The sequence below is a fragment of the Stenella coeruleoalba genome (assembly GCF_951394435.1).
Source record: "Stenella coeruleoalba genome assembly, chromosome: 3".
NCBI classification, from domain to species: Eukaryota; Metazoa; Chordata; class Mammalia; order Artiodactyla; family Delphinidae; genus Stenella; species Stenella coeruleoalba.
The window spans coordinates 111,800,999-111,828,422 of NC_137148.1; the positions used below are offsets into that span (position 1 = coordinate 111,800,999).

General features: G+C 43.4%; 1 protein-coding gene and 1 pseudogene across 2 annotated transcripts in view; one reads left to right on the forward strand and one right to left on the reverse strand.

Moving 5' to 3' along the window:
• The first annotated feature begins 1,349 nt into the window (after positions 1–1,349).
• PCBD2 (pterin-4 alpha-carbinolamine dehydratase 2) overlaps positions 1,350–27,424 on the forward strand; it is a 49,995-nt gene continuing 23,920 nt past the window's right edge. The window contains exons 1-2 of the mRNA XM_079916061.1: positions 1,350–1,556; positions 4,393–4,524. Coding sequence (XP_079772187.1) covers positions 1,473–1,556; positions 4,393–4,524 — 216 coding nt within the window. The 5' untranslated portion in view covers positions 1,350–1,472. The remainder of the gene's footprint in view (positions 1,557–4,392; positions 4,525–27,424) is intronic.
• LOC307184067 (small ribosomal subunit protein uS8-like) lies at positions 17,326–17,761 on the reverse strand (annotated as a pseudogene). Its single transcript has one exon. The product of its transcript is annotated as a small ribosomal subunit protein uS8-like (transcript).

Sequence of the window (27,424 nt, forward strand, 5' to 3'; positions counted from 1 at the left end):
ACAGTGGTGTTAGGGAAGGAAAATGATGAAAGCAAACTACTGAAAATGATAGGGGTCTCCAACTTGTTACCTCACAACTACCAGTTCATTTCTCAGGTCTCACTTTAATGAGCAAGTTTCTATAGCATTTTTCATGATCCTAAAAACCCAAAGTAAATATTGGAAATACAATTTTTAATTCCAACCCCTGCCTCTGTCCACCTAAGGCATCAGGCAAAGGAAACTAGAATGTCTTAGATAGATGCCTTGAGATCACTGACATCTGATGAAGGTCTACAGCAAGATTGCTCTGCTGAGTTTTCATCAAGTGGGCAAAAGGGAAGAAGATGGGCTGGGCCATGAGTCTGAATTTTAGACTATTTTGGGTAAAAAGGCTTTATATTTTCCAAGTCCACATGAGAAATAAAGCCAAATGCTAGCAACTGCTAAGTTGAACTTAAAATTGACTCGTTTTAAAAAAATATTCGAGTGTATTGCTATGTCCTCTGCAAAACTGCTTATATTATTAATTTGCTTAAACTATTTAGTAAAAAAAGATACAAGTGCATATACTAAAAACCACTGAATTGTACACTTTAAAGGGTGAATTTTATGGTATGTGAATTACACCTCAAAAAGAAAAAAAGGCAAAAAAAGGAGGAATGATGATAAGAGAATAAAATACTAATACAAATATAAAAAAGACTACTTCTTTTATCGAAAACTAAATATATAAAAAAAATATCTAAATCTGTCCACATGTATCTCCGAGGTGCCTGTGTACCGTGCCTGTGCTACCTTCTAGAGAGCACTATGAGCCAGATTTCCAAATTATTTTATCTAGGCAAAGACAGATGAGCCAGTTTGCCCACAGCATTGGCAGCTAAGTAATAACAGAGCAGAGCTCACTTTCCAACCGGCGGTCCCCTGCCTTATAAGGCCCTTATGCGGATCACTATGGTTCACTCAACCGCGAGCAGAGGGGAGTGGTCCCCAATCACCCCCCGCCCCTCTGCAGCTCATCTGTTCCTGCCCCTGCCCGCGACGTCCTCCCGCCTGCGCGGACTGTTCGCCCCACCGCCCAGAAGAGCCCAGTGCGGTCAGACGGTCGGCGACAACCCGAGGCCCGGACCCCGAAGAGCGAGGCTGAGGTCCATCCTCATCGCCTCGCCAGCACGCCTACCGCTCTCGCACAGGCGGGAAACCCGGCACCGGGCAGGGATGACGAGGACGGGCCGCAGAGCCGGGGTTGACAGCATCTGGGCCTGCGGAGGCCTGCCGGGGGCCTGCCGCGCGTCCGCCTACATGCCAGCAGCGTCGCCGGCCATTGTAGCATCTGGGGGCCTTCCGGGGCAGGTCCGCGTCTGGGCCTGCGCGGCGCGGGGCCGGGTTGTGCGGGAAGTCCTGGGCCGTGGCTGGGAGCTGCCGGCTCGGCCCCTGACTTCGGGCAGGGGCGGTCAGGCAGCGCGCCGGGCAGCCCTCGGCCAGAGATTATGGCTGCGGCGCTGGGGGCGCGAGGGGCGACGCGGCGTTGGTTCGCGGCGCTGCGGGGCAGGAGCCAGAGCCTCGCGGCCATGGTGAGTGCCGAGGGCTCGCGGTGCGGGAGGAGGGCGAGGCCCCGCCGTGCCGGCCGAGGGGCGGAGGGACCGGCGCAGGCCCCGAAGTGGGCCGGGCCTTCGGGCTGGGACTTTGGGTAGGCACGTTTGGGCACCTGGCACCTGCCCGACGCGCTGGTCTGAGACAAGGGTGGCCGCAGCATCTGACAGTTTTCCCTTGGCCTAGAATTCCGTCGTAGCCAACGAAATTGCCAACCGGAAAACAAACCAGGACGACTTTCGTTAAAAAAAAAAAAGTGAATACGAAAAGTAGTTGTGAAAATATTTCACGGTTAGGGACTCTATGTGATTAAGGTGGCGTTGGGTCCTCTAGATTGTGCGCTCGGTGAGAGCAGGCACCGTCTCCGTCTCGGCTCTGAACGGGGCACTGAATGTTGAATTAACTCATTTGCCTTGGTGTTAATTGTTTTGAGGAATTACCAATAAATTATTTTTTTGGTTGCACATTGATTCTTTCCTCTTCCGAGGGGCGTCCCGTCCGTTTCCCCGCTTTAGAAGTTAACATATTGGGGGCTAAGTTAACTTGAGGGAAAGTTTTAACTTGCAGCACCACCTAGTGGGAAAATACTGCATTAAACTCACCATTTCATTTTCTTAGATTGCTTGCCAGAGCCCATTTGGCAGTTTGAAATTCTTTAATAGAAGAAATGTAAAATAACTCGATGACGGAGAAGATGAGCACTCTGTTTTGTGGCCATTAAGGTGAGAACGTAAGATGAGTGCTTACTGTCACCTAGGCGTGTCCCAAGGCATACCTGTGTCTAGGGTGCTGGTGATCAAGTAAAATTGTGGGGTTTGGGGAGGGATGAATAAACAGCCGCGATTGGACTGGCTGCCACATGCCAGACTCTCTGCTGGGTGCCTTCACACTTAAGATCTCTTTAAACCTTTAAAAAAATCTGGGCAGGTGGATACTGTAACATCCCCACTGTAGAACGCTGCTACTCAGTGAGAGGCTAAGTGATTTATTCAGCACCCACAGCTGAAAGTAACAAAGCTAGGCTTCGAATCAAGGTTGCTCTCCAAATCCTGTGCTTTCCCCTGTCGCTCCCCACACCTCCCACAGGAAAAAAAAAGAAAGTCCACCACAAAGGGTTCTGCAGAGGGTATGTCCCCAAGGGGACCATTTGTGTTATGTAAGTGAAGTGACTTCATTTCACAGTCCTGAACACGGTCCCTATTCCTCGGCAGACATCTGTGGTGAGCACACATTGACCTCACTGGGGATGTGGATGGTGGAGAGGGTGGAGGAAAACAGCTCAGAGTGTGCTCCACAGACTCCGGGTGACTGCTGCATTGCCCACAACATGGTTAATAGTTTTCTTTGCAGCTACTCAGTGATTCCAAAATAGTTTGAGTTGAGTTAAAATATTTATTTAATAAAAATTTTAGCTTGTTTCCTGTAGCAGGTCTTTATGTGAACTTTTTCAGAGCTGTCATTGTAAAGCTAATCGATACATTGGTTCTTAATAGTAAATGGTTTTTTGATAACAAGCCTTTAAATGTTTTTATTTAATTAAGAGGTATTCTCACTTTCTCTTTTGTTAGTTGTAGGGAAGGGTAGCTGGCCTAGCAAGGAAGAGAAACTAGAAAATTGACTCATTAGCATCCTTTTGTCCTCCTCGTAGAATAAGTTGTCTTTAAGGTTACTTACTTTGCCTTCTTAATTACATTGATGTCAATGATAAAGGGTTGTAGGATTTCTGAAGTGGGAATGAGTTGAAGTTTCATGGCAGAGGATACAGCTCAGCCCCCGGTTGCCCTTTGATAAGGAGCCCTCACATTAGTTCAGTCTTTCTGGGTGCCAGTCCCTCCCTCATCTGAGACGATAGTAACCCTGCACGTAGGGAAGACAGGAGGTACTGGTGGGCACTTATGCCAGAGCGAGAGCATAGCTCTTCTGACTTCTCCTAGAGTGTCCTTATCTTCTGTCTGACATGCTGCTTAGAGTTCTTTCAGTTAAAAAACTAATAGCATGGAAAGTGTGGACCTGTTAACCAATAGAATTCCGGATTTGGGAACGTCATCACCAGGATGAGTAGGAACAAGGTGGACAGTTGTGCACAAGTGCTTCTGACTGGGCAGCGCTCTGGCCAGACAGTTGAGGGAGTTTGTCTTACCGGTGTTTCTGAGAAAACTCGTTCCACTAAAGCAGGGGCTTTTTACCTGTAGTCCAGAGGGTCTGTGGACACCCAGAAGTTATTATACAAAATCCCCTGTAAATGTGCATTTGATTTTTCCTCTTTGAGGATTGGTTTTCATTACAATTGAAAGGGGATGGTGAACCCAGATAGTTGAGACTCATGTGAGTAAGGACTGAAGGCTACTAAGGTGCTGTGGGACCATCCAAAGAGCAGTAGACCAGGAGTTTAGAGCCCTGGGTTCCAATCCTGGTTCTGACGATGGACTTGCAGGGTTTCCTTGGGTGGGTGTGTTTGCCGCAGTTTCCCAAGTCCTGGAGTGCTGGCCTTTGGTGATGATCTTTGGTAAGATGGAGAAATGGTTGATCTCAGCTGTGTCTGTAATAAACCAGAGAAGCTGAATTGTAAAGTTTGAGGCATATGTAAGGGGTGATAAACCCACATACAATGGAGACAGCTGATGCTGTTCAGAGCTAGCCTTGTTTTTGTCTGTTTTTTGAGAATTGTGTATTTTGAGAACAAAGTAATCAAAGATGGTTAGAAGTTGTTGCCCTTAAGACTTTTTTCCACCTCTCTACATAAGGTAAAGAGCAGTAAATTTATTTGAATTTAACCAAACCTTTACATTTCAGGTATTAAATGTGTTCTTTTCATAGTCAGCAGATGCTCACTGGTTGACAGCAGAGGAGAGGAACCAAGTTATACTTGACCTTAAAGCAGCAGGATGGTCGGAATTAAGTGAGAGAGATGCCATCTACAAAGAGTTCTCTTTCAAAAATTTTAATCAGGTAATTATTACATATTCCTGCTTGTGCCATGGTCTATTTTTGTCACCTTAGGCTGTAACTCTTTTAATACTACTGGTTGCCCGGTGCCCTGTGGGTCCAAGATCCAAATCCTTTTTTCCTTAAGAATTCAGTGATAGTTACTCCTTCCTTGTTGACAGCTGCTACCACCCAACTGGGTGAATCTCAGCTCTAGGGGAAGAGGGTGATTTGTGTGATTTGGAAAATCAGATTCTGAAACCACTATTGCTCTGATTTGGTGTTGGTTAGGAGATTTAATTTCCTTTCAAATCTTGAATAACATTAACAGAGAGTGTGAGCTTTTTATACTGATCAGAAGGGGACATGAGTAAAAGCGGTTGAGAAACATACACCTGCTTGACTGATTTCCCCTACTTTTCTTGGATGGTTGTCAAGTTTTCTTTCTCCTTATAGTTGCATTTCTGTCTCTAAATCATCTCCCAAGCTGCACCCTCTTCTCAGATTGGCTATTTTCTGCAAGCCCAATAGCCAGCCCTTGAAGCTTTTCTTTCTTTCTTTTTTCTTTTTAATAAATTTATTTATTTATTTATTTATTTATTTATTTATTTATTTATGGCTGTGTTGGGTCTTCGTTGCGGTGCGCGGGCTTCTCATTGCATGGCTTCTTTTGTTGCGGAGCATGGGCTCTAGGCGCATGGGCTTCAGTAGTTGTGGCTCACAGGCTCTAGAGCGCAGGCTCAGTAGTTGTGGTGCATGGGCTTAGTTACTCCGCAGCCTGTGGGATCTTTCTGGACCAGGGCTCGAACCTATGTCCCCTGCATTGGCAGGCGGATTCTTAACCACTGCGCCACCAGGGAAGTCCTGAAGCTTTTCTTAAAAGCTGGTCCCTGCCTTTGTGATTCAGCCTTAACAGGGAAACTGTTTCATTAGGGCCCCACCCTGTTTAGAGAGTCATCTCCCATCAGTTCTTACTCCATTGCATTTATATAAGGTCAGTGCTTTAGACTATTCCATGTTTGTTCAGTTAGTTTGATAATCCTCTGGACAGATTTATTGTTTTTATTTATATTAGGTGTCAGCATCTAGAAGGCAGAGATCCTGTTGGCTTAAATAACTGTCTATTGTACATAACACAGTTCTGGGTACAAACAAGCATTTGATAAATGCAGACATTGATTACAGTGTTTGCTTGTTTCTGGAAGGGTGTCTGAGGACCAGATTTCCACCAAAGAAACCTTGACATGTTTTCCTAGTAAATGCTGTTGGCTCCACTGTGCCGCATGCCCTATTCTGGTCTCCATCCATCTGGCTACCAGCCTTCTGCTGTGTCTCCAGCTCCTGAGGAAACCTGGACCAAGCCGACTCCTTGTCCCTGCTGCCCCACATGCTTGATGGCTCTTGTCAGGGGCTTAGCACTCTGTGGCTGGTGGCAGGGAATCCCATTGGTACAGTAAGCTTGTGCATAAGCTCTAGGTAGCATTTTCCAAGCTTATTAAAATTCCTACATGTGTACAGCCTGACTTCTTTAAGCCTGGGCTAATTTATTGGGCTTGAACATGTGGCTTAAAGTACTTGAGTAGTGTTGCCTCAGACTCTGCCCATGAGTCAGTCATCCAGCCCCACTCTAACCTCGTGCTCAGGGTACTTTCGGAAATGGTGGGGGGAAGGGAAGCTGTGCAGGGTGTCCTTGATTAATTGTAACGTTATTCACCAGGCCACTTAATTTTCTTGGCTTTCCCCCCCCACCCCCTTCACTCACCTTTTAGGAGAAAGAGGCAGACGACAAGAAAATCAGCTGATGTCAGGGAACGTATTCAGAGAACCAGCACTGATATTATATCCTGCGGTTGGTTTTCTAGCCAGGCTCCTATGACTTCTGCATGTAATGGCCTGTAGTGGCAACTGATGTCATGACAAGTGTCAGTGCCCACCAGCCAAAGACCACCAGGAACATACCAATAGCTGAACAAGTTAGGCTTATTGCTTGTTGCGGTGAGGAATAGTGCACGCCATAGGGAACCGTGGGGCATCTCAGGAAGACGGTGTTGGAAAGACTTACTACCGGATTTGGGCTGGTGTTGGTGATTTTGGAGTCTTTAAGGATCAGAGCTTTGCTCTGGGTTGGATGCTGTCTGCAAATGTGCTCTTCTATGATTCACTATTTTAATAAATCTTACCTAGAGGGAGAATGGACTAAAGTGGGGCCAAAGCTGAAACTGGTAAAGAAGCAGCAGTCACTCATTAGCCAGGAGAGGCGGGTGCTTGGTGTTTTGTGATTTGGACAATGTTCACATTTTGTTTGTGTTGAGATATCATTGCAGAGTGATATCTGTGATACTCCGCATTACATTATTGTCATGATTACAATAATCATTACAAGAGTGGTTATATTTTTGTCCTAATCCTTCATGGTCACAGAGTGGCCTTGTCTGATGTTGCTGTTGCTGTTCAGCACCAAGGCCTAGGTTTGGGTTTGGCTCCTAGCAACTTGGAGGCCTAGGTGGCAGTCCAGGCCAGCTCCCAGGTGTCAGGGCTGCTTTTCCCTTTTTTGCAACTAATGTTTAGAGTGATGACCCTCTGGCATTGATGGATCCTCACTTATCTTTCATTTATTTTTCAATACAGAAAAGGTATTTTTTAAAATTATAAAGCAATGATATAAAACATTAAAATACGATGGGAAATAAAAATAAAAATTTTCCCATTGCAACTACTTCCATCTTTTTACCTATTCTCTTCTAGTCTTTCTCCATATGTATAGTTTATTCACAATGTGGCAATTGTGCACGCAGTTAAATTTTTTTAAAGTAGTTTAATTTTTATTGTAAAAGCAATATTCATTACCAGATATTTATTAAGCCCCTTCTCTGTGCCAGGCACTATTCTAAGCTCATGTAGCTCCCTTTCTAGCAGAGAAGATAGACAATAAACAAATGAACAAATAATATAGTTTCATGTAGTGATGAAGTCATGAGGGAGAATAAAGTAGGATATTGGGATGGGGGTGACGGAGGGGTGAGCACACTATTTAAGGTGGAGGGGGCTGGAAAGGCCTCTCTGGGGAGGGGACATCTGAGGCCTGAGTAATGTGAGGGAGCTGAGCATGTGAAGACCGAAGGAAGAGCATTTCTGGTGGAGAGACAGCAAGTACCAAATTCCTGGAGCAGGAGTGATCTTGGTGTGATTGAGGAAGAGCCAGGGGGCCCGTTTCTGGAGCGGACAGAAAGGAGAAGAGGCTGAAGGGAGGAAGGGGCCAGAGCACTGGAGCCCTGTTGCCGTGCAGGGAGTTTGGATTTTATTCTGTGAAGGAAAAAGCCCTTGGAGGGTTTCAGGCAGAGAAGTGCCATGATGCAGTTTATGTTCTAAAAAGATCACCCTGGCTGTTCTGCTGTGAACAGATGGTAGAAGGGCAAGAGTGACAGCAGGCAGAATGTATGCGTTGCCATGTGATAGGCTAGGCAAGAGATGGTGAGAGACTATGGGGGAAGCAGTGGTATGTGGAGAGAAACGCAGGATTTCTCATTTATTTTAAAGATAGAACAGTCCAGACTTGCTGTTAGATTGGATGTGGGGGAAGGAGAGGGTCAAGGATGATCCCAAGGTTTTGGTGGTGCCACCGGTGCCATTTACTTGGCTGGGGAAAGTGGAGTGGAGAGCAGGGTAGGGAATTAAGAATTCCATTTTGGACATGTCAGGTTTGAGATACTTACTAGTCACCCCAGTGGCAATATTGGATCAGCAGTTGGTGATATGAGGTCAGAGTTCAGGCTGGGGATAACAGTTTGAGAGCCGTCAGAGGGGATAATTGTCCTGGATCGGCAAAAGAGGGCAGGTGGAGGTGCAGGCGTGGTACCTCCATGGTGATAGGAAGGAAGGCTGAGTGTGTGTGTACAGATGCAGGTAGGTTGCCATGTTCGCCTTGGGAAGAAGAGGTAGTTTTCTCTTCTGATTGCTTCTATTTTTTTAGTGAAGTCATCAGTTGAGAATGAGTCGGAGTGGGAGGGAGGAGTGTTGGAGATCTGGAAAAATAGGAAAAGGCATGAAATAGTCCTCCTTAGTCCTTAGAGACTAAGACAGTGAAGGAACTGTGAAATGTGGTCAGTTGCTGGGCAGTTCTCAGTGTCACTGGAGATTTATGGGCAAACATTTAAGGTGAGGATCTTGTGTGTTTTGTCCAGCCATGTTCAGCTGCTTGGGCACAGGCTTGGAGTACGTGCAGGGTTGGGCTTAACAAGGGCTGAACTTTTTTTGTTTTTTAATTTATTTTATTGAAGTGTAGTTGATTTACAATGTTGTGTTAATTTCTGCTGTATGGTGGTTCAGCTATATACACGCATGCATGTGCACACACACACACATATTCTTTTTCATATTCTTTTCTATTATGGTTTATCACAGGATATCCGTGTGCTGTACAGTAGGACCTTGTTGTTTATCCACTCTCTATGTAATAGTTTGCGTCTACTAAACATAAACTCCCAGTCCATCCCTCCCCCACCCCCTTCTTCCTTGGCAACCACAAGTCTGTCCTCTATGTCTGAGTCTTTTTCTGTTTCGTCGATAGGTTCATTTATGTTGTATTTTAGATTCCACATATAAGTGATAGCATATGATATTTGTCTTTCTCTTTCTGACTTACTTCACTTAGTATAATAATCTCCAGGTCTACCCATGTTGCTGCAAATGGCATTATTTCATTCTTTCTTATGGCTGAGTAATATTCCATTGTATATATGTACCACATCTTCTTTATCCATTCATCTGTCAGTGGACATTTACGTTGTTTCCATGTCTTGGCTATTGTAAATAGTGCTGCAGTGAACATCGGGGGATGCATGTATCTTTTTGAATTATAGTTTTGTCCTGATATACGCTCAGGAGTGGGATTGCTGGATCATATGGAACTCTATTTTTAGTTTTTTGAGGAACCTCCAAACTGTTTTCCATAGTGGCTGCACCAATTTACGTTCCCACTAACAGTGTAGGAAGGTTTCGTTTTCTCCACACCCTCTCCAGCATTTGTCATTTGTAGGTTTCATGGTGGCCATTCTTAACTGGTGTGAGGTGGTACCTCACTGTAGTTTTGATTTGCATTTCTCTAATAATTAGTGATGTTGAGCATCTTTTCATGTGCCTGTTGGCCATCTGTATGTCTTCTTTGGAGAAAGGTCTATTTAGGTCTTCAGCCCAGGTTTTGAATGGGTTGTTTGTTTTTTTTGTTATTGAGTTGTATGAGCTGTTAACAAGGGCTGAACTTTTGGCAGATGAATGCAGTGGAGGAACAGGGGGCAAGGAAACTAAGGATGTGTGCAAGGGAGGGTCAAAACATTGGACTTCGGAGTCTAAGCTGGTGAGGAGGGAAGTGCAGTTGTGATGTGGGAGATGGAAAGTGAAGAGGTCGGAGTGTCAAGTAATATAACCTTTTTGGAGAGCAATTGGGTGATGTATGTCAACTTTTAAAATACCCATTGTCCAACAATACCCATCGTACGAATCTAGAAATTTATCTTCTAGGTACAGTCCCCCGTGTATGCCAGATGGGTATGAGAGGATGTCCGCTCTAGCCTGTGGACCTGTAACTTTTTATTGTGAGCAGGCATTTCCACGTGCGTGTGTATGCCTTGCTAAGACCATGTCTCCCTCACTGCAGCCCTGCCCTTAGCAGGAGTTAGGGGAGGCCCACTGTGCTGCATGTGACAGCACCTCTCCTGGCCTCAGCTTTACACGCTGGAGGGAGCCATGGTCAGAGCTGATGACCCCCATCTCCCCTAAGAGACTTCACACTGGGTATTAGCATGTATTTTTTTTTAGTCTTTGCTGAATATATAGGTAAAAAATGTTCTGTTTTTTTGCTCAATAGGGTATGAACATTTTCCAGTTCTTTTTTTTTTTTCTTTTTTTGGTACGGGGGCCTCTCACTGTTGTGGCCTCTCCCGTTGCGGAGCACAGGCTCCGGACGCGCAGGCTCAGCGGCCATGGCTCACGGGCCCAGCCGCTCCGCGGCATGTGGGATCTTCTTGGACCGGGGCATGAACCTGTGTCCCCTGCATTGGCAGGCGGACTCTCAACCACTGCGCCACCAGGGAAGCCCTCATTTTCCAGTTCTTTACACAGTCTTGTCTTTTTACTTACAATAAATCTTCAGGAGTAAGATTACACTTGTTGGGTGTTACTTTTTTTTTTTTTTGGCCGTGCCTCGCAGCGTGTGGGATATTAGTTCCCGACCAGGGATGGAACCCGTGCCCCCTGCAGTGGAAGCGTGGAATCTCAACCACTGGACCACCAGGGAAGTCCCGGGTGTTACAGTTTTTAAGTGGTTTGCTTATGTAGCGTGTGTGAAATGGTATTATAAGTTTGCTTTAGAATCCATTTCTTTTATTACTATAGAAATTGAACCATACATTTTAGAAACCTTTTCATTGACCCTGGATGGAAAAGCTACTTCTCAAAGCTTTGGGTTATTCTAGGTTTTACCATAAGAAGTAGCTAGTAAAATATATTTGGACTTTATTCCTCTTAGAGGTTTTATTCCAAGATATGGTTAGTTCCAAAGAGTCCACATGCATTTGATAGCTCAGATCAGCGCAAATACTTAGCGAATATAAATGTGAAAATTCCCGAGAGGTCCTAATGGTGTAGGTGGATGAAGTGGCCGTGGGTTTTGGTTGCTGTTAGCCCACTGTCTTTCCTTGGTGGTGGTGCAAAGGTAATGGTGAGACTCTATGGGTGTTCCGAGCATGATGTTGCCAGGGCCGAGGCAGGAAGTTTCGACACTTGGAGTACTTGGACTTAGGGTGGGGTTGGCATTTGTAAAGGAGTTTTGCTTTTTTTTCTGTTCATGTAGACATAAGGAGGGAGAGGTCTCTGAGTGACATGTAAACGTATTCTTAGGTGTTTGGCAACTGCAGGGTGATAGTGTTGAAAGAACAAAATGTCAGTTAGAAACGTGGGTGTGAGCCTTCCATAAAGATACATTTTGTTAGACATTGTCATGTAGGGACAAGTGGGAAGCTTGCAAAATCAGAGGAAATGGGTTTCCATGGTGGCACAGTGGTTAAGAATCCACCTGCCAATGCAGGGGACACGGGTTCGAGCCCTGGTCCAGGAAGATCCCACATTGCTGCAGAGCAACTAAGCCCGTGCACCACAACTACTGAGCCTGCGCTCTAGAGCCCGCGAGCCACAACTACTGAAGCCCGTGAGCCACAGCTACTGAGCCTGCGAGCCACAACTACTGAAGCCCGTGCTCCTAGAGCCCGTGCTCTGCAACAAGAGAAGCCACTGCAATGAGAAGTCCGCTCACTGCAATAGAGTAGCCCCCACTCGCCGCAACTAGAGAAAGCCCATGTGGCAACGAAGACCCAACGCAGCCAAAAAAAAAAAAAAAAAAAAAAAAAAAATCAGAGGAAATTTTATGCTTTGGAAGCAGGTTTAGAAGATGAGGCTTTGAACCCGGGCAACAGCTACTCCAGATGCCAGCAGGTGGAGCCCTTCAGGGCAGGAGCCCAGGTGGGCCAGGTGGCATCACAGCCCCCTGGGAAGGCTGTCCCCAGTCTCTCCTTCTTGGATACTGGACCACCCCTGTTCAGTGCAGAAACAAACTTAGTATCAGGAATAGGTAAGAGTGAGGGTGCGTCAGCTGACCTAGTTTGGTACCTTTTGGGTGAGTGAAGAGTTCTGGCTGGAGGAGATAAGGATTTTCCACTTGGTAATGGAGAGCAGGTTTGATTCATGAGAGAGGGACTGAGCTTTGTGAAAAAGAACTGTAATTCTCTGCATTCCAGGAGGAGCTCCTGTGCCTTATCTGTGCTTTATTAGGTGGGCCTGCCTGCAGGGTATTTGATTTTGTTAGATGGAATCTTACGAACTGGCTGATATTCAGCCAGATTTGACCTACAAAAATGGCTCTTTTGCATGGTTCAGTCTAATAGCTTGTCCAAGTTGAATATCTCTCACAGGGCAGGGTCCAAGCTCTATTTGTGCTTTGTCTTGTTCATCACATTTTGGTTAATGTAACTGCTGCTGTTAAAAGATTTCTGGCACTGGAGTAGGGAGGGGGCTTCTGAATGGCCTCGGCAGTGGTGGCGATGGTGGAGGAGTGGGGTTCTGTGTGTCTAGCAGCAGTAACACCCACCATATGTGAGTTTGGGGTTTGTAAAATGGTTTCTATTCCTGTCCTGGAGCTCCTGCTGTAGAGCAGTTGAAAGTTACTGTTGCTGACTTACTCTGTAAAGATGTTTTATTGAGGAATTTGATAATAGGCTTATGGTTAACATTCTGAAACACTTAGTGAAGTCAAAGGCTTGTTGATACCAGGAGACAGACAACTGTTAATGAAAATCTTAACGATCCTGGCAGGACATGGGTGGAGGTCTCAGGCACTCTCCTTGTGAACGAATTAGTTCAGTTTTTATTGTTCATTAAGTTATGAGTCAGTAATTCAGTAATATAAATGTCACATCTGAGTACTCTTGAAAGTGGATATTCACTGCCTGGTGAGGGTAAAGAAACACTCTCAGTGAGGATGTTCTTAAGGCTTCGGCATCATATAGGTTAGAAAGTGTCATTTTGCTTTTAAAGTTTAGGCTATTATCTGTGTGTCTGGGAGCCAGGGAAAGTGAAAACCTGTCTGATTATCACACCAGTTGCTTACTCTTAACATGTGCCCACTGATGGGCTTTTTTTTTTTTTTTTTTTTTTGCGTTATGTGGGCCTCTCACTGTCGTGGCCTCTCTCGTTGCGGAGCACAGGCTCCGGACGTGCTGGCTCGGCGGCCATGGCTTATGGGCCTAGCCGCTCCGCGGCATGTGGGATCTTCCCGGACCGGGGCACGAACCCGTGTCCCCTGCATCGGCAGGTGGACTCTCAACCCCTGCGCCACCAGGGAAGCCCCTGATGGGCTTTTTTAGCCAACTAGAAACCTGAGAAAGTGTTCACAGTTGTCATTGGAGTAGAGAGTAGAGATGCTACCTTTTAGTAAACTTTACCTAAAATTTGGGAAGCTGGTAAGAATATCTGCGTGGTGTTTTCATGTTGGTTTTCACTTTGAAGTTATTCCTGGAGTCCCGGGGAGTCCCAGGCAGGACACGCTGATGTGTCAGGTGGTGGCTGGGACGTTGGTTTGGTGTCCACCAGGGTAGGGAAATTAGAGCCTAAAATGTTATCATTTGGAGTCTTGCTTCTGCTGTTTATGTCATAGAAGAGGTTTAGAGCTGATGTGTATCTGTAAAAACACATGTGATAGATAGACGGAGGGAAATGTAAAACAGGTGTAAAAAATGCAGATATGACACCACACTGCAGTGTGAAAATGTTGTGGTGATTACACCGTCCTTTAATAAAAATGGACTTTTAACTGCATCGTTTTTTCTTAGTAGTATAGTAAACCTTCTGTTTACACAACTTCGCCTGAGTATTTTGTAAAAGTCAAACAGCCAAGAAATATAATTTCCTCAAAAGTCTTTGTCTTGCCCTTTTACAGATGGCGTAAAATCAGGTGTGTAAAAAATAAAACGCAGTTTGAGCTGACGTGAAAGGTATTTCAGATTTATGCTTTGCAGATGATATTGGTATGATTAATGCATTCATTACTTTTTTTTATTGCTTTTCACAGATAATGTACATGATGCATGGAAAATGTTGTGGGTTTAAATCTTTGCCAGGATTAGACTGTGACTATCAACAGATGTTATCATATAAGTACTATAATTATTATAAAATAAAAAATTTGTCATGAAATGCATTGACATAAATTTCATTTATGTAAATTGCTTTCATTAGTATAAAACCTTAGCGTAGCTGTTAGGGTTTGTGAAGCACTTTAGATGAGATTAACTTGGTATAATGTGGTCACAAATGGGCTGCTTTAAATTTAACTGACAAGAAAATAACACTCAAAAGTTAGGAAATTACTGAGGCATTTGTTTTCAGCCTGTGTTGCTGGTACCGCTTAAATAGGCTGAATATGAATTAATAACAATGGACTGCTGGCTCGATAATTACGGAAAATAATTTAAAGGAGACCTTAAGTAATCACTTAAAAGTATTTTGGTCGTGTTTTCTGCTCTGTTTCTGTTTTTCTTTGGTATGCCACTCCATTGTTTCAGTACGGCCATTATCAATAGTGTTTAGGTTTGCACACCAAGAGTTTTGTCAACAGAGTTTTGGTGCATTAGGGCCATGACATAGAAACTTGCACTCAGCTGTTTTGAAATACGGACCTTGGGTGCCTGATGAAGAGGCTTTATCAACTCTTTATCAGCTCTTCCGAGCAGTAACTACAACGCTGCAGTCATGTTCCTGTGGCCAGGTGGTGACCAGTGGCTTTCTCACCTTAGGAGGCACGTGGCCTACCAGAGCTCACCTTGGCTCTGAGCTCTCTGTGTTGCTCTTTTCTCTACATCCTTTTAAACAAAACAAAGCAATGCATCCTCTTCCCTGTGTTGCAGATAATTTACCATCATATTGCCCTTCTGATCCAGGCTGGAATGGGCCATTCTAACTAGTTCACTAAAATTAGTCCTCTGAATTTTACGGAAGGCCACTGAACCAGACTGTGATCATGGACTTGCTGTGGTCACACAGGGTCATGTCACAGTTAGTAGGCGCCAGACTCATCTCTGGTTCCCACAGCAACATTTTTAGATCCTACTGTGATATAGAAAGGTGTTTTGTGTTTACTTTTTTATTTCTTCTGGGAGATATCTTGCTTTCCAAGGACTGCTTGTTGGATTACTTTTCTGCCTTAGATGGGTTTGACAATACTTCCCTGAGAAAGGGGCTGTTCACCAGCTAGGACAAACAGAGCTGTGCTTGTGTGGGAGCAACCCAGGTATCACTGTTGAGCAATCAGACATCATTTAATTGTATCATTAAAATCAGTCTTATCAAAACAGCAAACGCCACTAATGAATCAGTTTGCTCCTGTGCTCTCAGCCAGTAAGGCAGGATTGTGGCCTTCTACCATATCATTCATCAAACTGACTTCAAATGCCCTGTCCTTGCCACTGTAGCACTGACCATGGACACGCACCAGGTGCCTGGAGCAGACCCAGTTGGGGCTGGGCTGGGAGCCACATGGTCTCCCCACTGAGAGCCAGAGGGCCTGGCTCTGTCAGGATCAGAGAGCGTAGCGAGGTCCTTGAGCCGGCAACCACTGAGGGGCTGGCACTGCTCTGGGCCCAAGGCGTGGAAGGAGGAAGATGCAAAAGAAGAAACTGATTCCGTTCCTGCCCAGAAGAATTCCCAGTTTTGTTGGGGAGGTGGAACATCTGCCTTGCATAAAATATTGATAGTTGATTTTTAAAAATATTTATTTATTTATTTATTTATTTCGGTTGTGCCGGGTCTTAGTGGCGGCATGCGGGATCTTTACTTGTGGCACGCGGACTTCTTAGTTGCGGCATGCATGCGGGATCTAGTTCCCTGACCAGGGATCAAAGCCGGGCCCCCTGAATTGGGAGCACGGAGTCTTACCCACTGGACCACCAGGGAAGTCCTGATAGTTGATTTTTAAAATTGTCATGCTAACTGGGCACTAAAATCTGAAATACTAAGAAGCTGAAAGGTGTAATCCAGGAAGTCTGCCTGGAGAAGGGGGAGTTTTGATAGGTCTGATAGTTTTTTTGAAGGAAGGAGCTACGGGGGAGGGGTTGGCAGGTGGCACAGGTCAGGGACAGGGAGAAAGAGGGCACATCTTATTTGTAATGTGTGGGGCAAGTGAGGGCCCTAAGGTTGGTTTAGTGAGCTGGGCTGAAGACTGGCATGGAGGATCCTTGTGCTGCTCTCTCCCTCGTTCAGTGTTGCCTCAGGTTTAAGGTATCTGAAAGCAAACTCTTATTGTCTTTCTGTCTTTCCTACAAGAAAGTTTCCTAAAAGAAACTTGTTTGTTTGTCTCAGGACCACCATTCTCTCAAGCACCCAGACATGAAACTGAAGAATTATCTTGGTGATCAGTCACCAGGAACTGGTCAGTGACTGTGCTTGGTCTGGGTGCACGTCTCCTCCCCCTAGCGCTCCGGAAGGAGCTTCCTCATGGCTTTTTACCTCTAGGCCCTCTCTGCCTTCATTGGCCTGCATGCTGTTTTATTGTGACCAAGTTGGTATCTGCTCAGAAAATCCCAGTTCCTTTCTGTTACATCTTACAAGACATCATCTTCTCAGAGGTTTTCAAAGCTGCCCACGGTCTCTAACCTTACCTCTCATTACTTCTCTGTAAGAGGCCTCTTTAGTCTGTTAGAGATTAGAACTGTAAGGTACCCGAGAGGTCGCCTAGTCATCCCTTTCACTGAAGAAGTGGGGAAGCCAAGGACAGGGGGGCAAAAAACATTAGTGGCCATACTGGAACTGGAGCTAACACTTACAGTATAGTAGGGGAGGGAGAGCATAAACAAAGAAAATAACGCATGTATAATTGCCACTTATGGTAAGTGCCATGAAGAAACATCCTAATAGCTAATGCTTGATGAACACTCCAACTTTGGGCCAGGCACTATGTTGTAAGGACTTTACATGTATTTGTTCATTTAATCCTCACAAAACCCTGTCTTCCAGAGAATATTTACCTCATTTTACAGATAAGGGTACCAGAGTTTAGATTAAGTGATTTACCCAGGGCCCCACAGTGGAGTTGGGATTTGACCCAGGCAATCCCTTCCATTTGCCAGTGTGGATACTGCCTCTCCAGCAGAAGAGACGGTTGAGAGAGAGAAAATGGGAAAACTGAATTCAGTTGGAGGAGAGCTGTCAGGGAAGACCTCTCCAAGGAACTGATAAGCTGATGCATTTTCTTTTTCTTTTATTTCCTTTGTCCATTGAGACATTTCATTTGCACGTGTGTACTACATCCCTAGGAAAAGAATCCCAGGATTTTCTTTCCTGTGTTTTGTTTTGCTGCTTCTTTGTCCATGATGCCAGCTGAAGTTGTCAGTATAATGAAACCAAATGGGCAATCTGCCATTTTTTTAGATCTTTGAGTTGCACATCAAATCTGGGACTGATCACTACACACTTGTTTAACTTGCCCATGAGGTTCACAACAATTTTCCCAGCTCTGTGGTCATCAGTGATTTCAAATTCGCCAATGTAACCATTCTTCGTTATTACTGTTAGAAACTGGATGATGACTTTGGAGCACAGTCTAGTAAGAACCTGGTGTTTGCATCTCTTTGGCATCATTGATGTTCTTGAGAGCATCAGCCAGGACATTCACATGCACAAATATGGCGGCCCAGAAAGATGACAGGAAGAGGACAGGAGGGGTGAGGACATGGTGTTATGGGAAGTGGGCAGGCTGTCTGAGGACTTAGAGGATGAAGTGGAGGCGGGAGGGGGCAAAAAATTACATGAGGAGAATAGTAAGGAGGCTGTTGCATTCATCCAGGTGAGACATCATTACTAGGTGGACACAGCAGGAGATTCTGGACTGGATAGTGACAAAGGGGAAGCAGAGAGGTATAGAGGTTGGAGCTGCTTTTAGTAGTTTACATGAGCAGGAACCAATGATGCCACACATAACACTTACAGGGAATAAAAATATCAAGAGAAAACCCAAGTTTCTCTACAAGGGAGGAGTGGTGATGGGTGGTGAGGAAGAAGAGCAGGAAGTGTTAAGTATGACTTTCAGGTTTAGGACCCAAGGAACTGGGTGGTTGGGAGTGACACTTACTGAGCTGGGGAAGTGTGGGAAAGGAACAGGATTGGTGTGCAGGGATCAAGGTTTCTGGTGTGGATATTGTTAAATGTGCGTTGCTATGAGACATCCCAGTGTCAACCCTAAGAAGGTAGTTTTGTGTCTGGGTTGTAGATAACTGGGGAGACATAGATGTGTATGGAACCAAGCCAATGTAATAGATGAGGTTACCCAGGCAGAAATTATAGTGTGAGAAGAGAAGAGGGCTCAGAACTCGGTCCATTTAGGGGTAGGATAGAAGAGGAGGTGTTGGCAGAAGACTGAGAAAGACTCTATAGTGAAATAGGAAGAAAATCAGGCCAGTGTTGTGCACAGAATCCAGAAGAAGATGATGTTTTAAAAGGGAGAGAGGGGGCTTTCCTGGTGGCGCAGTGGTTAAGAATCCGCCTACTAATGCAGGGGACGTGGGTTCGAGCCTTGGTCTGGGAAGATCCCGCATGTCGCGGAGCAACTAAGCCCATGCATCACAACTACTGAGCCTGTGCTCTAGAGCCCATGAGCCACAATTACTGAGCCCATGAGCCACAACTACTGAGCCCACGTGCCACAACTACTGAAGCATGTGAGCCTAGAGCCCGTGTTCTGCAACAAGAGAAGCCACTGCCATGAGAAGCCCGCACACTGCAACGAAAGGGTAGCCCGCGCTCGCTGCAACTAGAGAAAGCCTGTGCGCAGCAACGAAAATCCAATGCAGCCAAAAATAAATAAATTAAATAAATAATTTTTTTAAAAAAAGGGAGAGAGGAATCAGTTCTGCTGACAGTCCAAGTAAGATGAGTACCAAAAGATGATCACGCATTAAGCAACATGGAGGTCATCAGTGGCCGTAGGAAGGATCGTTTGTGTGGGATGGGGGTGCAGGGCAGACTGGAGAGGAAGTGGAGCTCATGTGCCTTACATAGATCTTTGTAGCCACAGACATTAGCCTCTTGTCTGTTCTTTCTGTTTGTAATTCAGCCCTTGCATTATCCTATTTGTTAGTGGTTTTCTTTCAGCCTTGTTTTGATATTAAACCTGTGGACATTAGTGCTAGGACGGATGAGGCTATTGAGGCCCTGTGGTGAAGTTGACAGTGAACCAGTGGTGGGATTAGGATGTGAGTAAGTGCAGCTTAAATCATGCAACAGAGGAATGTGACCACTTACTTTTGTCTCTCTGCATCTAACATATAAGTGCCTTGAGGGTGAAGACTTGGGTTGTGCTTGTGTACCTCTCCCACAGTGCCCTCCCAGCGTTACCTAGGTATTTTGAATACATGAAGCCCCTTGATTGGGCTCACATAGGTGATCCTAGTCAGTGCCCTTAGCCCCAGGGGAACATAGTGCTTTTGTCTCCTACAGGTTACTACCTAAAACCCTTTCTCACCAGGGACTTCTCCTTTCTCTCGTTTCCTTACTCCTAAACACAGATGTTTCCTAACAGTGACCAACTTACTTGGCTGCTAAGTTGGTATGTATGATGGGATGGTCTTTAGGGCCGTGGCACCCTTCCCAGAAGAACCGCATTGATCGTGCCTCTGTTCTGCAGGCAGTTTTGGAGTGTCGGAGAAAGAAAGGGGCCACTTGTGGCATCTCTAGTAAATCACCTCCACCGAGGAGAGGCTGAGGTTGGCACTTACTCGATGTTGTGGCTCCGCGGCTTCAGCCACCCACACCCAGTCTTTTGTAAATCTTGGTGTCCTGAGGGACCACGGCAGGTTCTGCCAGGACTCCACAGAGCATCACACTGCTGCAGGCCTTCTACCTGTTATCCATTAGGCACTCATTTTCGTTTCATGACAGTTCTTTTAATGTCAGATTCCTTTCCTTTTCTGTGACCACTGGTCCAGCCCTCTTGGCTGATTTTCTTTTCTTTTCTTTCTCTTTTTAAAATCATAACTTGGTGGCGTTCCAGATAGAAAAGTTTTAAAAGTTTGTTTGATACATTTTTTTAGGAATTATTTAAAAAGTTTTTGTTGTAAAAATGTTGCCTTAAGGTCACTCTGTAATACAGGTTTTTAAGGTCATACCTGTAATACAGGTAACTCTTTAATGTTGCATTATTTACCAGAAATGCAGCCAAGTCAGTTTTCTTTCTGACAGTTTGGAGAGTCACGAAGTATTTTATGAACTATTGAGTGTTTTCCAGGCGTTAGTAGCTCATTGTTGGGTGACCTGGGAAATAATGTAGGTGGTTTCATCGAAGCTTTCCAGCAGCCTTGCGGGGTTGGGTATTAGGAAGCCCAGGTTACTAATGGTAAGAAGGAACCTGCTCAAACGTACAGACGAAGCAGTGAGGCGCCGTCCTTCCAAGGCCAGGCTTCCCACTTATTCTGAGGCCACAGCTCTTCTCTAACCCAAGTCTATATTTTGAAGGGTTGTGGGGTAATTCAGGATATGGAATGCTGTTCTATTTAGGAATGTCCTAGACCTTTGAATGAACAACTCTGCTGTTCAAAATTGAGTCTTTCTTTGTTCTGTTTAGGAAACAGTGTTTATTTTGGAGGGCTTAAAAGAGGCAATGTGTTCTTTGCATATTTTGAAGAAAAGGGTAGCCAGCTACTGATAGGAATTTGACCTGTAAATTGCTACATGGTTCCCATGCCCTGCCCTGAAAGCATTAGTTTATAATACTTGATTGATCAGTTATTTGTCCTAAGTCAGCTACAGATTAGAGGTCAACTTCTACCTGGAGGGGGAAGTCTCTTCCAGATAGAAGGTCTGCAAAGAGCAGCTAAAAACTTAACTTGGCAAATTAGAACTCGGTGTAGAGAAGATAAACTTCTACACTGAGAGACCCCAGCTTTCTGAGCCATTGACCATACAATTGTGGACACAGGTGTGTAGAAGAGAGGGCCATTGTAATTCTAAATGTCTTAAACTGTGATTCTGTTACATAAGCTTGAGAATGAGTCTCTTTCCATCTTCCTATTTGTTTAAAACTGCAAGGTTTAAATAGAAGGGTTTAACATTTATGGATCACTCATACCCCACAGAGGTCAGCCTGGCCTCTCTCTCTTCTGGGAATGATAGCACCCTGTTTCATTTGTGTGGTCTGTTTAGCTTGTTAATAGATACATTTTTTTTCCTGACTGCATAGTATGTTTTATAATTAGGAAGACACAGAAAAGTACAAAGAAGAAAAATATACCTTCTGCCCACTTAAAAAGCAGTATGTGTGAATGTGTGTTTTATGAGTATGTACGTATGTACATATATTTGGAGTCATATTGTAGATGCTTTTTTGCTCAGTTGCATCTTCTCACTTTATGTATGGTGACCATTTTTCGCTGTCAGTAAAGTATTTTACTTCATGGTTTTTAATGGTGGGATATATAGAGGATTCCACTGAAAGGAAAGGCCATGTTTAATTTAACCAGTGCCTTTCTATCATAACTAACCACAGATGAGACTTTGTGAGCCTACCTTTCCTAAATGCTCCATATAAATGCTGTCCATTGATCACAAAAGTATCCGGGAATCATACCAGGTTCTTCTTGCTAAAGACACTCAGGATCTTGATGCCCATTGAGATCAGGCATAGATCCAGTTACTTGTTAAAGTAAATAGAAATCATCATCTAGATTGAATTGATCTGTTGAAGCTAAAAAATCAAGCCCTTCCAGTTACTTGAGAAGGTCAGAAGGAAAATGTTATGTTATAGGGCTTTGTAGCTACCGTTCTTACAGCGTAGGGCAATGGTGTAGGGAATATTTTCATAGAAATATTTCTCTTTTAGAGATTTTTTTCAGATAACGAAGGCTTGTTTAATTTGGGAAGAGTTATTTCATAGGAAATTCAATCTTTGTAAATCCTCTATCACATTTCCACACTTGCCAGTTCTCTAGCAAATGATGGGTTTTGAGTGGTTCAGAAAGGGTTTCTTTTCTTTTTTTTTTTTTTGTGGTATGCGGCCCTCTCACTGCAGTGGCCTCTCCCCTTGCGGAGCACAGGCTCCGGACGCGCAGGCTCAGCGGCCATGGCTCACGGGCCCAGCTGCTCCGCGGCATGTGGGATCTTCCCGGACCGGGGCACGAACCCGTGTCCCCTGCATCGGCAGGCGGACTCTCAACCACTGCGCCACCAGGGAAGCCCAGAAAGGGTTTCTTAAAAGGAAACAAGTGTATATTTTATACATATTCTTCTTTTTATTTTTGAATTGGGTAAGTAAGAGAAACTTGTGTTTTCTCTTTGTATTTGTCTGTGGTGATATTGCTGGTTCTCAGACTTAGAATGGTGATTACTTGTAATGATTTTGTAAAAATTTCACCTTATGAGAATGTTTTCTTGGGCGTGATGAATGGCTCCAAAGAACTTTAAAAACCCAACCAGTGATGTTGGCCTGGCGCTGGAGAGTTGCTGCTTAGAGATCAGTAATGGTTACGTCTTGGTTTGGTATGCTTGGTGGTATCTAATCATGTTTTGTGCTTGGGAACCATGAAAGAATTTTCTTTTCAAGTCTTAGTGCATCATTTTTCCCGACGTTGATCAAAGGATGGAAAACTAGTATTATATACGTAGCCAGGGTATTCATAACTGACTTACATTCTTAATCTTTTGGCTGTTTGGTTGAAGTATATCTACGCCTCTTAAATATTGAAAGCATAATATCTTTTAACCTACAACTGCAGAGTTAAAATGAATTTTATGTGAAATATTTAGTTGTGGACCACATCTTCAGCTTTTTATATGCCACAGTGGTCTTGATTTTTCCCTTCCATTGTCTGATAGTGAGGTCATTTTCAGTCCTCTGAGAAATTCTATTCCCAGCCAGATGTGGCTCATATATTAAAAGTAGCACCTGTGGCTAATATCACAGCAGCTTACCATAAATTTACATGGTAACTAGGATTATATCTGTCAAGACTGTTAAAAAACATCTAGATTTAATTTGATTTCCAGTATTGTAGAAGCTATCCAACATTTTGCTTCATAACTATATTTTAAAAGTTAAAAATCACTCCATTGTTAAGTTTTATAGCACTCCTAGTGCCCATTAAGTTGATTTGTTCAATAGAGGTCAGAGTAAAGCAACTTGGCTACATTAAGATCGGAAACCAACCCATTTGTGACAAATTTAGTCCTTTCGTGTGAATCTTCTCAACGTCTCCGCACTGATTGGACTCAGGTGTAGCTTATGTCAGTAGCATTTAACCTCAAAAGAATGAGCAGTGTGATTGGGTTGTTGTAAATTATGGAGCATTTTGCCTTTGCTTGTTTAAATGTAACTGTTGACTCTGCTGCCCATGCCTGACTGCTGGACTGCGTCTGCCTCTAAACGAGTAGTTTGGTTTTAAAGACATCTTGGAAAGTTGCCGTATGTGCCCTCGCTCCTTTCCCTTCTTTATGTGACCCTTCCTAAACTGTTTTATTCCCCATTATCCTTTGAGTCATCTCCCACATGTTATGATTTGCACACCTGCAGTTATAAAATTATTTTGGGGTGTCATTATATCATGTTGTTCACCAACTCTTCAGCATTTATGAATACAATAATGATTCACCGTAAATCAAAATAATTTACAGGTTACAGAGAATCTGCTCCTACAAATAAGAATTCAATGATGAATTTCTTAGGTGTCCTCCCATTTGAACATGGGTCCTTAAAAAGAAACTGGTAACAACATATTTCTTTGTATTTGTGAAAACTTAGCTCACAGTCCAGAACTGAATTAAAGTATAAGTTCAACCTTCTGGACATCTGTTTTTAAGACATGTAAACAAATATAAACCAATTAAGAAATAGCAGCATCTCTTTCGTGATCAGTAGTTGTAATTGCCTTAGCAATAATCTTGCTCCTGAGTGAGAGAATCCTAAGTGTTGGCACTGAGCGTGGGGCACGTGCATCTCAGCACAGGGTCCCTAACCCTGAGTGGGCATGCCCATTTTAAGTTGGAACTCAGTGTGGGGCACTTCCCACTCTGTCGGTAATCTTTCTGGAGGGAAGTTCGTAAGCTTCTTTGAGCCTGAGCCTCACGAAGGAAGTGGAATGGTGGCCAAGAATTATTATGCTGAAAAGGTTGTGGTGATGGAAAAAACGATTAGGAGTGAAGCTAAAATTATAGACACTTAGTGTTACCAGGTGTAATCAGTCACTTAGCAGTATAAGAAAATACCTTACTGACCAATTTGGAACCTTCTAAAATATTTTTTGGGTGAATTACACATCTCTTCTTTACTCATGTACCTAGGATAAATTTAGCTCCTATGGGAAATCAGGTGCTCTACTGGTGAATCTGGATTGCTATTGCATCTGTGGAGAAGAGGGGTGAAAATATAAGATGGATATGCCCAGCACCACTTGCGCACACAGCCTCTCTTGCTTGCTTCCTCTCTACCTCCTTTACTTCTTGCCAGGTCTTCATGGCTGATTATCTGCCCTCTCCTACCACACTGTAAGCTCCTTGAAGGTCAGGGACTGTGTCCTAGGGCTTAGAGACCAGGAAGGTGGTTGGTAAATGTGTACATTCCATACTTTCAGAAGCAGACTGTTAGGGAGATTCTGAATCTTCCAAATATGCTGAAGGTTTTGTTTTCAGATCCTGTATGGAAAGCAGAAACATAAGAGATTGGTAACTTGTTTTGCCGACCTTGATTCTTTTTTCTCCTCAGCCTTGCATTGCAGTTAGTAGCACATGTGTGATTTTGTTTCTACAGGTGTCAGTAGATATTCTGAAGGGGATAGGAATCATGAGATTGCTGGCAATGAGGCTACCCTTGCCATGTAGCCACCTTCAAGATTTCTGTATTTAGCCTGCGAAGGGCCCAGGAGCTACATCTGCCCAGTGGCCAGAGATACAACCTTAGAAAGCTGATTTTGAGAATAGAAGTAAAACTTATTGTAGAAGATCTGCTTATTTTCAGAGAGAAGTATTATTTCCCCTCAACTCAGAAATGAGTTAAATCCTGAAATAATCATGGAGGTGCACAGTGCCAGCTTTTATCACTCATTAATGCCATATTACCTCAAGTGGTTTAGATATGGGAGAAATGACTTATTTAAAGCCAGATGAACCAATTTTATAGCACTAAATTTGTATAAAGCACTTTTGCATGCATTGGCTTATAAGGCAATATTTAGGTTGGTTCTTTCATAAGTTTCATTGAAAAATGAAAGCTGGTATTAACTGCATTTTTATTTAGAATTTTGTTTTAAGCTATGCAAAATAGTATTGTGTAATTAGTTTTTCATATTATAATATGTGAGTAAATTATACATTTCTTGTAATGAAATTCTCATTTGGCAAATTTTGGCTTTTATAATACAGTTGCTATTGGTGAACAAATGTATTCATTTTACATGAAAAAGTTTTTCATTCATTATATCAACAAACATTTTTAAAATACACGTAACTTTTCCTGCACTAAATTATTAAAAATAAGTTTCATTTCAAAAACAAGGACTTTCTTATAATGAGGCCGTGTTATAAATCTAACATTGTAATATTCTGGAACTCTAATTAAGAATGGGCTCTGCTGGTAAATGTTGGGAAGAGGCAAGGAAGAAAGTTACAATACATTGCCTATTTACAAATTAACCATTACCTGCCAAAAGCACATCAGACCCACACAGCGGACATCCGCTAATCCAGTGGTTAGCCGTTCCGGGCTCTAATGCACACTGTTTTACACGTTAACGGTTTTGAAGTTCCAGGCCAAAGCTGACCTTTCACATGTGCTTCGTTCACAGTAGGAATCTCCACTCACTGCTTCCTGTCAAAATGGATTATGGTGACACAGCCCAGGGCTCACTTTGGCTGCAATTAAGTTTTTGATCAGAATTATTTCGTTCACAAACAATCACATTTGTTAAAATGTTACATCTGCCCTGAAAACCACTGGCAGCCTCTCAGTTTATCAGTGTGATGTGAGTGTAATTCTTCATTTGTTTTTCATAAAATGGCAAGCCATCTTATATATGTTATTTAATTTTTTTTTTTTTCGTTTGCTGGTTTCTGCCTTTCATTTCATTGGGTTTGGAAGGAAACTATGTCTTTAAATTAGTACGAATCTGCTCATAGGCTTTGGGAATTTGAATGGAATTGGTTTTGGTGCAGAACAAAATTATCCAGTTGAGCCAAGATTCAAATATTATTGCCAAAAATTGTTAGTGGTAGTTCTCTTCCTCACATGAGGAAACATTTTAGCCCTGTGAGTGTGGGGTTCGAGGTTTTGATTCTGGTCTGCAGTTCCTGGAGTCTTCATGCCTATGATGTTGCTACCTTTCAGTGTTGATCGTCACGCATGTTTCGGGATCCATCACTGCTGCCATAGACTCTGGGTGCCAGAAGTGAAACCAGCAGTGGCTCTGTTAGCCTTACCTCTCATGGTTCTTTGACTAACTTTTAAAAGTCATTTTCTCCCTAAGAAATGGCAGTAGAGATATACTGAAGTAGTTTTTTCGCTGACTAACCATTTTATGTCTATAGTATGGTGTGGGTATCAGTGGAATTTTTGAGTTTTATAGTTGATTTTCACTATTTGTCGAGTGTTGTCACCCTTTTACGAACTTCCCACTTTGGAGAAGACTGCGTGGTAGTTTTGTGTGTTGGGTGGGGTACTTTGGGAGCACAGGATTAGAGTTTGGATTAGAGTTTGATTTAGAATGGAAATTAACCTTTGACTTACTTCTGTGTGAGAGTGGAGGCTGGGAAGTGGTGCTGAGCTGAGGTAGTGTGGGGTGGAGGGGGGGAAGGAATAGAGTTAGGAGGTTGTCAAGTTAGGAATGCTTGAATTCTGTCTGAAATTCAGACATTATGTTTGGAAATTTTAATTACTTTAAAATATATATATTTAGAGTGCTGTAAAGGAGCTTATTACGAGCTCTTAAAAAATTGCATCAAAACCCAAACCATTTCCCATTTGTTTTGATGTAACCAAAGTCATTTATTACTAACTCATAAAATTATAAGTGGCAAAAGAAAGGTGTTGCACCAAAAAGAAGAAAAAAATCTCTTTATTTAGCGTTAATTTTTGAAAATTTTAAAATAAAATAGAGCCTGTCTCTACTTCTAAAATCAAAAAACTTTATTTAAATGGAATGATATAAATGCTGGCTATAATAATTTAACCTTCATTTTCTCTATTGTCGGATTTGTGAGCAGATTTTTCTTAAATCCATTATTATAAGTATGCTTTTAGTCTTTAAAAAAAATCTTATTTGGAATATACCTGACCATATTTGATGTTTAAAGGAAATATATTGGAAGAAAATACTGAATAGTATTGAATTTTGAGAGAAAACACCAACCT